General features: G+C 34.7%; 1 protein-coding gene across 1 annotated transcript in view; it reads left to right on the top strand.

Moving 5' to 3' along the window:
* LOC115218503 (ephrin-B1) overlaps positions 1 to 14,605 on the top strand; it is a 360,527-nt gene extending 345,922 nt beyond the window's left edge. The window contains exons 3-6 of the mRNA XM_029788361.2: positions 7,402 to 7,573; positions 10,352 to 10,507; positions 11,182 to 11,343; positions 13,552 to 14,605. Of these exons, the coding sequence (XP_029644221.1) occupies positions 7,402 to 7,573; positions 10,352 to 10,507; positions 11,182 to 11,343; positions 13,552 to 13,721 (660 nt within the window). The 3' untranslated portion in view covers positions 13,722 to 14,605. The remainder of the gene's footprint in view (positions 1 to 7,401; positions 7,574 to 10,351; positions 10,508 to 11,181; positions 11,344 to 13,551) is intronic.
* Positions 14,606 to 15,000: the final 395 nt, after the last annotated feature.

Raw genomic sequence — 15,000 nt, 5'->3', positions numbered from 1 at the left:
CTGCCACCACCAACCAATATCAGCGCTAGCATCATCATCATCATCGTTATCATCACCACCACCACCACTTCTCCTGCTACCACCACCACTACCACCACCATGATGAATACCACTGCTACTGCAACCACTACTATCTTTGACAGTTGGCATGCATGCATGCAAGCATGTAGCAGGCAACAACGCCTGACTCATTGTCGCTTTGCCGCTCTTTCTCTCTCCCCACTCTCTCTCCCTCTCTTTCTATCACTCTATTTCTCTCTCTCTTTCTCTCTTCCTCTCTTTGTATCTCTTTCTCTCTCTCTCTCTCTCTCTTCTTCTCTTTGTATCTCTTTCTCTCTCTTTATACTTTTCATTCATAACACGTCTTACTTTCTAGCATGCATTCTCTACTGAGCCATTTTCCTTTGTGCAAACTGTCTCATGTGCACGCGCGCTCACACACACACACACACACACACATGCACATGCACACACACATACAGAGTATATGCAGATACTGCCATGCATCTTTCTAACATACAAATATGAGATTCTGCATACAGACACACAATTCTCATACAACACCAACAATCGTGCTAACCAATTACTCTCCTTGCCACACACACACACACACACACACATCATACACTTACATAGATGTCTGTAAATGAATGTCTTTTCAGCCTTCTATCCATCCATCCATTCATCCATCCATCTACCTACCTACCTACCTATCTATCTATCTATATTTTAGTTCTGCTACAGCCGACCACCTCCACCTTTCATTTTGAATGAGACATACCAACACTCCCTCCCTCCCTCCCTCCCTCCCTCCTTCTCACTCTTCTAAACTATGGCAGACAACTCAACCATTTTTCCTTGGTTAGTCTGACATCCTTTGCCATTCCATCCTTATCTCACACACAATCCAATCTTTCCAAACACACACACACACACATACACCTCAAGACTTGTATGTCATCAGCCTTGTTAGGTTACAGCTTCTTTTCTATCTATCTATCTATCATTCTTTCTTTCTCTAATAGTTTGTCTCTAGTTTTCTTATTTGCTTGCACTGACCCCAACTATATGCATTTATCCCCAGCCTCCTTCTTCTGTCTCTTCTATTTCTAAACCTTTAATCTAGCCCTCCCACAACATTCTCGGATTCTGTCTTTCATAAAGATATTTGTTTACTTGAAGATTGACACATCATTTAATGTTCTCTTCATATTCAATCATTGCATGTATGAGTTTTGGATGTATATCTAGCAGATTTTATTTATTTAAAGCTGAGGCTTAACACCATCACAACTCTGAAGTTTCCTGTTACAACACGAAACTCAGAGTAGTGACTGTCATGTCTTTATTTCTCATAACGGAATACCCACCTCTATACTCACAGATAAATAGATACATTGATAGACATAGATACATAGATTGATAGATAGATAGATAGATAGATAGATAGATAGATAGATAGATAGATAGATAGATAGATAGATAGATAGACAGACAAACAGATAGATAGATAGATAGATATAGATACATAGATAGATAGATAGACATAGATAGAAAGATAGATAGATAGACATAGATAGATAGATAGACATAGATACATAAATAGATAGATAGATACATAGATAGATACATAAATAGATAGATAGATACATAGATAGACATAGATATATAGATAGACATAGATATATAGATAGACATAGATACATAGATAGACATAGATACATAGATAGACATAGATACATAGATAGACATAGATACATAGATAGACATAGATACATAGATAGATAGATAGACATAGATACATAGATAGATAGATAGACATAGATACATAGATAGATAGATAGACATAGATACATAGATAGTCATAGATACATAGATAGATAGACATAGGTACATAGATAGATACATTGATAGACATAGATACATAGATAGATAGATAGATATACAGACAAATAAATAGATAATATATATTGGGGAAAAAATTTCCATTTTGAAGGAATGCCTAGAGAAAAACTTTACAGATGTTATTGCCTGAAGAATTTTATCAACATTATTGCCAGGAATGTGGTGTATATGAAAGCAAAAACCTTCATTTTCACTGACACAATACAGCACATGATAATAAAGATTTAAAAATCTATGCGGGAAGCCACAAAGTTTTGGCAATGTTAATAAAAATCAACTCCTAGTATTTGACCAAGAATTATGTTTTTTGCTTCAAAAGAATATAAGCAATGTCAGACTCGATTGGATTCAAAGTCAGAATGTAAAGCATCACAAGTAAATATTGCAATGCACTTTGCCCAACATTCTGTAGATTTTGAAAGTTGTCACCTTGTGACTCAATAATGATGATAATAATTTCTTACATTGGGACATAGTGCTATATTTCGTGGAGAAGGGAATAAAATAATAATATTTTGACCTTTGCAGATGAAAAATATTTCAGCATTTACTTTTACATTATGTTTCAAATAATTTGATCTTCGATTGTTGAGAGATATCATATTCCTTGGTTTTTTTTTTTTTTGGGGGGGGGGGGGGTTTGCTCATCCATCCCTGCAGATCCCTAATTCTCTGCACTGTTCACTATGTCTAGTTCTTTCTTCCTAGAATATCCTCTTTCTGGAATTTCCTCCATGCAGGTTTTTTCTGTTGGGTTTTCACATACAGAATTTCAAGAGGAACTTTAATAGAATGAATCTCACCAGTCTAGGAGATCCTTGCTTCTTCGTCTGGACCTGCAAGCTCACCCCCCCCCCCCGGCCATACCAAAACTCTTGGTGTGTTCATAGTAACTACCATGATTGTCATAGTGTGTTCTTGTTCTTATTTCTGCATGTGTACATAATTGTAGACTGGATTTAAACAAGGAAATCATCATTACTACAGTAATTTTTAACTTGAACATGATGAAAAATTTCTAGGGAACAGTTACAGCTGAATGAATTGACTCCAGTATATACCAAATATATATTCATGAAATGCATGCACATCCACACACACACACACACATCTAAGGGTTTGAACACGAGAAAAAAAAACTGTACAAGAGAGAGAGAGAGATGTTTGATTCATGCTCTCCACATATTTACTCTATTTTGTGCCTCAAATTTTCAGTTTTGATTCAGAGAGGAATATTACAAGCCCTCAATATGTTAAAAATAGCAGCCAATTCTGCTTCAAGTCATTCCTCGCTATTTTAAATATATATTTCTTTACTACCCACAAGGGGCCAAACACAGAGGGGACAAACAAGGACAGACAAAGAGATTAAGTCGATTACATCGACCCCAGTGCGTAACTGGTATTTAATATATCGACCCCGAAAGGATGAAAGACAAAGTCGACCTCGGCGGAACTTGAACTCGGAACGTAAGGACAGATGAAATACGGCTACGCATTTCGCCCAGTGTGCTAACGTTTCTGCCAGCTCGCCACCTTAGTTAAATATAGAGATAAAAAAACTCTGGATAGTGTAGTCATTTGTATACTAAAAGCTAGGGTGGTAAACATTTGGAACATCTTCATCCATAGGTCTGCTCCCTCCCATGACTGACTAAGATCTATAAACAACAATAATCCAGAAGTAAATAACTTCAGCCAGGTGGACTTAACTCTCCAAACACCATCTTTGTTGCCGACCCAATGACCTATAAAATGGTCATAATAGTGGCAATGGGCAAATACAAAATCTGGAAATCCACACACAATTGAAATGGAATTGTCCGACACCAGCCTGGCTATAGTAGCAGCAACAGCAGGCAGGGGTAAAAATTTCCATGGAATGGTACAGAATTGCATTAAAAAATTTGGCAGTATTAATTTTATTTCCTTTGTAAGTTCAAATTCTGTTACAATTTACCTTGTTTTTCACTATTTTGTGGTTGGTAAAGTAAGTAGCAGCAATTTAATACAACCGTTGATTCTGTTGTTTTATATTCCTTCCTTCCAAGTACCAGTAATACACTGTAACTGTTGTCTGTACTCCTTCACTTGTATTAATAACATGCTACAACAGTAGTATGATGATGAAGAAGAGGACAACAGCAACAACAACATTGTCGACACTACATGACTGTTTCAGGAATTATTGTTATTAATCATGATTTATAGAATTGGCAGAGCATCAGACAAAATAGCTTGTGGTGTATATCAACAGCCCTTTTTTATCTTTTAAGTTCAATTCCCACCAAGGTAAACTTCAGAATTCAGTCTTCCAAAGCTGAAACAATTAAGTACCTATCATCATCATCATCGTTTAATGTCCGTTTTCCATGCTAGCATGGGTTGGACGGTTCAACTGGGGTCTGGGAAGCCAGTAGGCTGCGCCAGGCCCAGTCTGATCTGGCAGTGTTTCTACAGTTGGATGCCCTTCCTAACGCCAACCACTCCGTGAGTGTAGTGGGTGCTTTTTACATGCCATCTGCACAGGTGCCAGACGAGACTGGCAAACGACCATGATCGGATGGTGCTTTTTATGTGCCACCGGCATGGGGCCAGACGAGGCTGGCAACGGCCACAATCAGATGGTGCATTTTATGTGCCACCGGCAGGGAGGTCAGTCGGGGCGGCGCTGGCAACGGCCACGTTCGGATGGTTCTCTTATGTGCCACCAGCACTGGTATCACAGCTACAATTTCCATTGATGTTGATCGATTTCGATCAGGTCAATAAAATACTGGGGCCTATAAAACAATGTACCATTCAATTACTACTTTTTCCTAACTCTAAATATGTGGCCCTTTGCTTAAATTGGAATTTAATATTATTATTATTTTCAATGTGTTTGATTGGTTAGAATCATAAGAACATTAAAAAAATGTCCTGTAGTGTTTCTCCTAGCTTGCCAGGGTCAACTTTACCCTTCATTCCTTTAGGGTTGATAAGATTAAGTACTGGACAAATACTTAAGATGATGTTGACTAAACCTTAATCTAAAAAATTGCTGGCTTTATGCCAAAATTTGAAACCAATATTATGATAATGATAATGATAATAATTATAATTATTATTTTTATTATTATTATTATCATCATCATTATAATGATAATTATTATTATTATTATTATTTTTACTATTATCATTATTATTATTAAGGCTGTAAGCTGGCAAAATGTTTAGTAAAATTTCGTCCGTCGCTACATTCAGAGTTCAAATTCTGCTGATATCGACTTTGCCTTTCATCCTTTCAGGGTCAGTAAAATAAGTAAGAACACTGGGTTCAATGTAATCAGTTAGTCCTCTTCCTTTGAATTGCTGGCCTTGTGCTAAAATTTTAAAGCATTATTATTAATATTATTATTGTTTATTATTATTATTATTATTATTATTATTATTATTAAGAATAATAGCAATAATAATAACAATAATAATAGCAATAACAATGATAATAAGAATCATTAGCACACTGGACAAAATGCTTAGCGGTATTTCGCCCATCTCTATATTCTGAGTTCAAGTTCTGCCAAGTTTGACTTTGCCTTTCATCCTTTCAAGGTCGATAAATTAAGTACCAGTGAAATACTGAGGTCGATGTAATCAACTCGTCCCCTCCTCCAAAATTGCTGCCCTTGTGGCTAAATTTAAGACCGTTATTATTATTATTATTATTATTATTATTATCATCATTATTATTATTATTATTATTGATGATGATGATTATCATCACCATCATCTAATGATAAAGTTGTGCATGTGTGAAGTAGTAAAGTGGCGGACATAATGCCTTTCAGTATTTGGTTATCCCATGATGCTCTTAGTTCAAATCCTGCTGAGGCTGCTGTTTGCCTTTCATTGTTCCAGGATCACTCATATACTTTTCATCCATTTGTCCATGCTAGCATGGCTTTGATGAATATGTTATTGCAACATTGTTTCCCACAGCTGGATACCCTTCCTGTCTCTTGCTCAAGGTGCCACACAGTGGGACTGAACCTGAAATCATTTAATTGAGAAGCAAACTTCTTAACCACACAGTCATGCCTGCACCTTTTGTGTGTGTGTGTGGTGTGTGTGTGTGTGTGTGTACGTGCATATGTATGTATATTGCTCTGTTCATACTTTCTGTTTCCAATACAATTGTATCAGAATCATATACCTCGCTCAAACCTTCTTGCTAATATATATATATATATGCATGTATGTATTATGCATGTGAGTATATTTATGTGTGTGTTTATATATATATATATATATATATATATATATATATATACATGCATACATACATACTTACATATATATATATTCTCTATTGTCTGGAACTGGACTTTCTCTCACAGAATATGTTATTTTCTACATAAAATCTACTAAAAATTTCTTGTTGATATTTGGAAGAATTATATTTTTGGTAATAATTTTGATTGCTTTTCTCACTTTCCAATTTGTAAGAGAGAGAGTGTGTGTGTGTACACATTCACACACTCATCCATGCAGAGAGAGGAGAGAAATCATTTGTGTTCATAGGTAAATACCTATTTGTATATATGTATCGATACACACAGAATAATGTGTGTGTAGTGTGTGTGTGTGTGTTTGTGCAATGAAACAATACAGTACTAATTCTAAACAGACTTAACACCATTCAACATGTGAAAACCAATTTTGCATTTTGACATAAGACTGTAGAAACAACAACAGTATACCAGCATCACCACCCACCACCAACGCCATCAGCATTGCTTGACAATGCAGTAGTTGCAGTGGCAGATGCAAAAATAGTCTAGATAAATAAACAAATTGCTGTAGTTATTGTTTCAAACAAAAGACTTTGAAAATATATAGCTTCGACTCTTTCTTTTCTTTCTTCTTTTATTAAATATTGTTTTCTCTTTCTTTATTTATTTGTTGTAGTTTCTGTGGAAGTTTTCTGAAGTGTTAATTTAGTACAAACAATAATTTACTCAGTTTCTGATGGCACTTCACAATTAATAATAATAATAATAATATAATAATAATAATAATAATAATAATAATAATAATAATAATGCCAATGATAATAAATGAATGGTGTTGTGTTTTTCTTTTTGGCAATAATGTTTCTTCACATTCCTTTTTTGTCTGTTGGTTTTGTTTGTTGTTTTATTTTGTTGTTTGCGTGTGTATGTGTGTGTGCTTTTTTAATAATAATTTTCTATTAATCTATTATTTTCATTGTTTGATTTTGTTATGTTTTTAGCAAAAATTGGCCAAATGAAAGGCAGTTTAATAGATGTTTGTTATTAGAAGCTATTGTCAATGATTCTCTTTCTCGTGAAAAGAACTGAAAACTTTGCTTTCCAATTCTAACCAATTTAAGGCTGTGTAAAGTTATCAATTCATTTCTTTCAATAACAATAATAATAATACCAAGAATAATGTGTGTTTTTTTTCTCTCTCTTTTCTCATTTCTCTTAACAGGTATCAAAAACTGAATATGAGGAATGCGTAATTTATGATCCCAAAAATGCAATTCGGTTACTGAGGTGCTTAAAGTCCAACGACACAACATTATTCACGCTTCATGTACGCGAGTTCCAGCCATTTCCCTTTGTTCCAGACTTTGAAGCTGGCAAGAGTTACTACATTGTCAGTAAGTAAAAACCTCAACCAAAAACGGGAAAAAAAATACGATATAAAATATTTATTGAGCCATATCAACATTTCTTAGTGAATACTTTTGTGGTAGAAGAAAAAAAAAAGAATAACGAGGAACACTGCTACAAACATAAATTATTCATTAGCAACATAAATATGGGTCTTGTCAGTTTTGTTAAATGTTCTTGTTGTTGCTGCTGCTGCTGTTGCTATTGTTATTGTTGCTTTTTACAAGCTCGTGTAATTTCATTTGTTTTATTATTGAAGCATCAGTTTGATTCCTAGTAATTTCTAGCCTTAATTTGCCAATCTTAAATTTGCTTAAATTCGTTACAAAAATAAAAAATAAAAAATAAAAAATAAATACTCAGCAACATAAGGCAACAAACAGAAAAATAACCCAACAACTACAGCTACAACAACAAAGAGAGAAAGAATTTCGAGTGACAAAATTATCACTGAATTTATGGTTGGGTTGTTTAAGGTCCTTCGTAATGAAGAGAAATGTATGTAGTAAATTAATAATGAAACCCATATCACACATAGTCAATGTCTTTATTAGATTTGTGTGCAGATACAGAATCAGTAAAAAGTGTATAAACATGAGATAGAAAAGGTACAGTTTCTACTTTTAGATTCTCTACCTCATCCCTGTCAAAGCAGGAGCTGGTGTGACTTTGATTGGTGCTTTCTGTATATTTTCTTTTTCTATTTGTTTTTACTGTATATATTTTTTTGATTTTAAGTTTTTATTTTAAATGGCTGTGACTTCATTCTTCAAAGAAATTACCAGAGTGATAAATGTTGTACTTACTATTTTGATTACCTTCAATCCACCCTAATATAGCAAAAATCTGTTCCTCCCACCTGGTACCAATTATTAGCAGTCAAAGAATATTATTTATATATATAGATATGTGTGTGTGTGTGTGTGTGTGTGAGGAGAGATAATTAAGTTTTATTGATTTTGTCACCTAGAAGTTCTTACATGTCCTTACAGTTAATTGTAGACAAAAAAATGTCGAAGGAATTAAGTTAGGCCATAATAAAAACTAGCAGCATGAAGGAGTGGAGTTTTAAATATTTTCAATTCAATTATGGTATAAAGTGTCATTGGTGTAGATCCTGTCTTTGCAGTGCTCTGATTTTGTTGCTTTCTACTGCTTTACTACTAGATATGGACAAAGACACTGCTTGCTGAATAGTTAAGAAGTTCACTTTGCGATCATAAGATCTTCTTAGATGTTGTCTTCCGTAATTTCAGGTTAACTCAAGTTTCATACATGGAATTTAGTTGATCTTTTTTTCTTTTCTATGTTTTTTTTCATCTTTTACTTGTTTCAGTCATTGGATTGTAGTAGCATTGCTGGAGCACCACCTTACAAGCTTTAATCAGATAAATCAACCCCAGTTCTTTATTTAAAGTCTGGTGCTCATTTTATCAGCTATTTTTGCCAAACCCCTAAATTCTGGTCTTGTAAACAAACCAGCACTGGTTGTCAAGCAGTGGTGAGAGCAAACCACACACACACACAAATATATATGATGGTCTTCCACTCAATTTCACTGTACCAAATTCACTCAGAGATATATATAAATATACATATATATAAAATGGGCTTCTTTCAGTTTCCATGGGTATCAGCTTGGCTGACATGGTTAAGCTCTTTATTTTGCACTTATTACATCTCGAGTTCAATCCTACTACACAGTGTCTTGGGCTAGTATCATTTACCATAGATTTACCATATCATGATTTCTTAAGATTTGCAAGTGACACTGAGTAGATGGAAACTGTAGAAACTTGTGAGATGGTTTAAATCAGCAATGTGAATATGGCCAGTCTTGTCATCCTCTGTGTAGTATTGACTTTACTAGAGGATTTCATAGGGTTACAAGTGTCTGTGAAAGACTCTTACTATTTGTGCCATAGTACAAGATAAACTGTGTTCAAAGGGCTTGTCTCGTGACACACTATCAAGTCAATTCTGTCCTAGGATTGTATATGGCTATAAAGTGTCTTTATAATACACTTTGTCAAAACTGATGCAATATCTATTTATTTATTATGACCATTGAAGGTTTCAGAGATCTGATAAATATAGGAATTTGAAAATCTCATGGGGAGAATTGTAGATACGCACCAACTTCAATGTGGGACTTGGATTCAGAATTACATTCAGGATTTTTTAATCTGTGCTTTTGCATCCTAAGTTTAAATATTGCTCAGATTGATTTTAACAAGCCTTCATTCTAGGGTCTATAAAATAAGTTCCTGTAAAATATTAAAGTTAATGCCCATGACTGATATATGTATATCCCATATTTTCTAAAAAAAACAACAAACAAACCAAACTTGGTTCTTTTGAGGAAGAAATTTATTGACCCTTTAGCACTCAGATAACTCTGTCAAATGTAATGTTTATTCATTGACATTGTTCTGAATTAATCTTCCATTATCTTGTAACTTCAAGACTTGTTTAATTTTAGAATGATATTTAGGGTAGGTGTGAGAGGACAGAACCAATTAGCTTGACCATAAAACTAACCAACTATTTGGGCCGGATATGGCTGGTTTAAATACTAAAGGGTTAATATTCAATGCAGACACTCTTTGCAATAGTATGCTCTACATTATGTTGGTACTAAATTGCAGCAAAAAGTATTTATCTTTCTGGAATAGGTTCAGTGAAGCATTTTTTAGCTGTAGATCCATGTGGCTATAACATTTTGCTGCTAAGCACAACCTAAACCATTTTCGTTTCTTCTTCAGCAACATCTGAAGGTACATATAGCGGCCTCGACAATCAGTGGGGTGGTGCATGCAAACACAAAGGAATGCGTTTGAAACTGGACATCTGCTGCTCTTCTACTACGGCATCTCCAGGAGGCAAAACCCATACGAAATCTTCGAGGAGACATACAACAGGTGAGTTTCTATCTTGAGATATTCTGTAAATATTAAATTCACATACAGACAACTTTAAAGGAGTTTCAGATATATGCAGAGAAGAAAAAAATGGGATTTTTTTTTCTTTTTTATTGCTTAGAAGAAGAGCTGTGACGGTAATGGCCTGCTTTGAGGGATAATGGGAAAAGCTCTTTATATCCACAGGTTGGAAACCCGACCTCAAAGTTTGCAACAAAGTGGTTTCCACTAAAGGCTCCAAAGGTCCAAGTTGACCTCAGCAGGATTTGAGCTCAGAACATAAAAAGCCCAGAAGAAATACTGCATGGCATTTTGGCCAATGCTTTCATGATTCTGCTCATCCATTATCCTATGATAATGGTTCCGGATTTGGCTTAGCCGATGGTTTTGAGAAGAGCAGTTAGTCGATTATATTGAGCTCAGTACTTTACTGGTACTTTAATTTATTGCCTCCTTCTCCCCATAAAAGAGGGGTGAAAATCAAAATTGACCTCAGCAGGAGTTGAAACCAGAGTGTAAAGAGCCAAAAGAAATACTGCAAGATGCTTTAATAATTCTGCCAATCCACTGCCTTATAGTTGTAGTAATTGTAATAATAGTAATAATAACAAATATTGTTTTCTTTGCCTCATCAGTCATCAGAAATTACCCCTTGTCCTCTCTCTACTCTTCAGTGATGCCGGTGAGTTATACAAAGCGAACTACTTCAACTCTGAGGAGAATAAAGACGACCACCACACCGATTATTTCCACCACCACCACCACAACGAAACTTCCTATTAGTACAACCACTGTCTACAGGAAAACAATTCATAGCTATGACACAAAAATCATTGGTGAGTATGTCTACATACTTTTTTTTTTTTTACTTTGTATTGTTATTTTTATTATTTTTCATCTATCATCTATGTTTCCTCCCAGAACTATTGACAGTTAACTTAGTAGATTATGAAACAATCTGTTGAGAGTTTGGGAATTCAGAAAAATAAAATAGCTTCTTTTTTTTTTTTTTTTGTTAGTATAGAAACATCAGCAGTTTGTCTCCACAGAGTTAAACTGGAAGATAATAGATTTGCCAAAGCCATATCTTCCAAGCTGTTGGTATCAAGAGTAGAAAACTTCTTTTCTTAAACCTTTGAAAGTAATCATTATAGAGTATGTTTATTCAAAACTTTTAGGTAGGTGTTGTTAGTCATTCAATGTGGAACAATTACAAAGACAAATTAAAGAAACCAAATATTTTTTGCCAGAATGGCTCTCCAAAGTTGTTCTTCCAAAAGAATCTATTTAGCTAATTTTATACAGATAATTTCTGAAGTAACAGCATCAAGAATAACAGAAAATCCAAGCTAACAGCACGTTTGAAAATTGCCATAAAGTTAAGAAAACTGCTGCAATGCATTAGTTTGTTTACAGCCCCTTCTGCCATTTTGAAAATGCTTTTAGTTAATTTTAAAATGTCATTTTTCCTCACCCAAATTGTCTACTCTACTTTTAGTAGTTAGTTAAGTTGTATTCCTTCTATTGTATCTCTGTTTCTTATATATGTATATATATATATATATATATATATATATTTATATATATTGTAGCCACTTCATTTACATAATAATTGTATTTAAAAATATTTCTTATAAATAGAAAATTCACAATAACAACATCCTAAATCCTTATGGTTGCTGGTATTTGAGATGTTTACTATAAAATCAGTTCAGTGGAGTATATTTTTAAACTCAAGATTTTGTCTTGGGTTAGAAGTATTTCCAAGAGAGGTGAGATATACCAGAAGCTGTTGTTCCCCCCTCGTTGCCTCATTCTATGGGCCAATAATTTAAACACGTCATTATAATAAACTGGTGAGAGACACTCGTCAAATTAAGCAGTGCCACATCTGGTATCTATTTACAGCTATGTGAACTGAGCCATTCATATTTAATGTCTGTCACCTCAGATACACTGTGCAGTTAATGACACATACAAACTAATGACCTTTCAGCTAGTTGGATGGCTTCCTGTCAACACCATCAGTTGTGGTTCTTCACAGCATCACCCCAAAATATGTTGGTGTTGTTGTTGCTGTGTAGCTCTAGGGCATCTCTGATCAAGCTGGCCTATGATTAACCCTTTAGCATTTAAACCAGGCTTATCTTACTCAAATATTCAACCAGTTTCATGTTCAAATTGACTAGATCTGACCTCTTACACTTAGACTACAATGTCATTCTAAAAATAAACAATAGGCGCAGGAGTGGCTGTGTGGTAAGTAGCTTGCTAACCAACCACATGGTTCCGGGTTCAGTCCCACTGCGTGGCATCTTGGGCAAGTGTCTTCTGCTATAGCCTCGGGCCGACCAAAGCCTTGTGAGTGGATTTGGTAGACGGAAACTGAAAGAAGCCTGTCGTATATATGTATATATATATGTATGTGTGTGTCTGTGTTTGTCCTTCTAGCATTGCTTGACAACCGATGCTGGTGTGTTTACGTCCACGTCACTTAGCGGTTCAGCAAAAGAGACTGATAGAATAAGTACTGGGCTTACAAAGAATAAGTCCCGGAGTCGATTTGCTCGACTAAAGGTGGTGCTCCAGCATGACCGCAGTCAAATGACTGAAACAAGTAAAAGAGAGAGAGTAATCACTTCATTGAAATCTCAAAGCTATGAAATAACAGATGATTAATTCAAAACAATGTGAACAAATAAACATTACATTTGACAGAATAATCTGTATGCTAAAGGGTTAAAACATCCCAGCTATGATCAATCCATCTTATTTTCATGAATTTTTATCAAGGATCACCCTGTTCCAATGTGTTATGGGAATTTGGCTAGTTTTTTAGCAGGTCAAGTATCTATGTTGAAACTCCTTTTCTGGCATGTATTCATGTAGATGTGTATGGTATAGTTTTTAACATTCACTTGTTTCTTTTACATCTGTTTTTCTATGTGAGTATTGGCTAGACGAAGACTTATAGATTTGTGTTAATATGTATCTATATGTAGCTGTAGTATTAATATAACTTGTTTTTATTTTGTCTTTTACAGAAGCAGACTTCGACAAGCAGAGCCCTGGCATAACCAAACAGAATTCTGAAATTAATGCGACTGGCCCTAAGAATATGGGACTTATAAACAGTTCTGATTTTCCACGCTGCTCTTGGACTCTGTTGTTCGCACTTATCCATGTCTGCCAATGGGTGCTTCTATCACGATAGTCCCCTGCTTAGGAACTGGTTTCTTACAAGTGTCAAAAGGCACTTTCCAAAATAATAAATACATACATACATGCATACGTACATACATATAAACACACATGTATATGTATTCATACATGCACACCTTACCACAATTGCTGAGAAAAAATGAAAAAATTTTTTTTTCCCATCCTTTCCACTCCACCCCATCCCCCCACATGCAAGGAAGCTGCTGCTGCTGCAATGTACACCTGCTGCCGCTGCCGCTGTTGCTGCTAACTTTTATTCCCTTAACATGTCTTATGACTTCTTTGACACTGCATGGATGCATGCACAGACGGATGCATGCACGACTGGATGGAGGGATGGATGGATGGACGGATGGACGGATGGATGGATGCCTGGTTTAAAAAAAAAAAGAAGAAAAATGAAACTAAAAATAACAACAACAACAAATAAATAAATAAATAAACAAACAAACCAACAAAGAAACAAACCAGAAAAAAGATGGACTGATGAATGCATGGACGTATGATGTATGGATGTATGTCACTGCTTCCTATTCTTGCCAAGAAAATAGTAAAAATAAAATAACAAAAAATCAACCAAAAAAATACAACAAACTTGAAAAGTTTAAATGTATATATAAATTTACATGTATATTTATATGTATATGGATAAAAAAGGACTGTTCTCCTTCTTTCTCCTAAGACACCCGACCCCCACCTTTTGTTCCATACACGCATGTACAACACACACACACACACACACACACACACATACATGCATACCTGCATACACACAAAAGCGTACGTAACACAAAACATAATTAAATGCACATATGTGAATGTAAAATATGAAACATTTATAAAAATGAAGTGAAGGTGCTTCTCTTTAAAAACAAAACAAAAAAAAAATAATAAATATATATATATGAAAATTTAATCACTTAATTAATTAAAAAAAGAAATTAACCTTTTCCCACTCCCCCCTACACTCACAGAAAAGGCCTACAGAGCTGCAGTGATTGGGAAGGTGTAGACAATTAACAAATTACGACGATGACCATGATAATAATGTTTTTATTTTTTTCAGTGAAGGGGTGAGAGAGTTTTTTTTAATTATATATTCATTATGTGTGTGTGTATGTGTGTGTATATACACACACATTTAAGCTTATACACGTATGTATATGCCATATATATGTATATATACACACATACATATGTACACATATATACATATGCACACACATGTTCACGTATACATACATATATATATGCTCATGTTTGTGTATACG

Source organism: Octopus sinensis, linkage group LG13, assembly GCF_006345805.1.
Source record: "Octopus sinensis linkage group LG13, ASM634580v1, whole genome shotgun sequence".
Lineage (NCBI taxonomy): Eukaryota > Metazoa > Mollusca > Cephalopoda > Octopoda > Octopodidae > Octopus > Octopus sinensis.
This window is presented reverse-complemented; position numbering and strand designations above follow the sequence as displayed.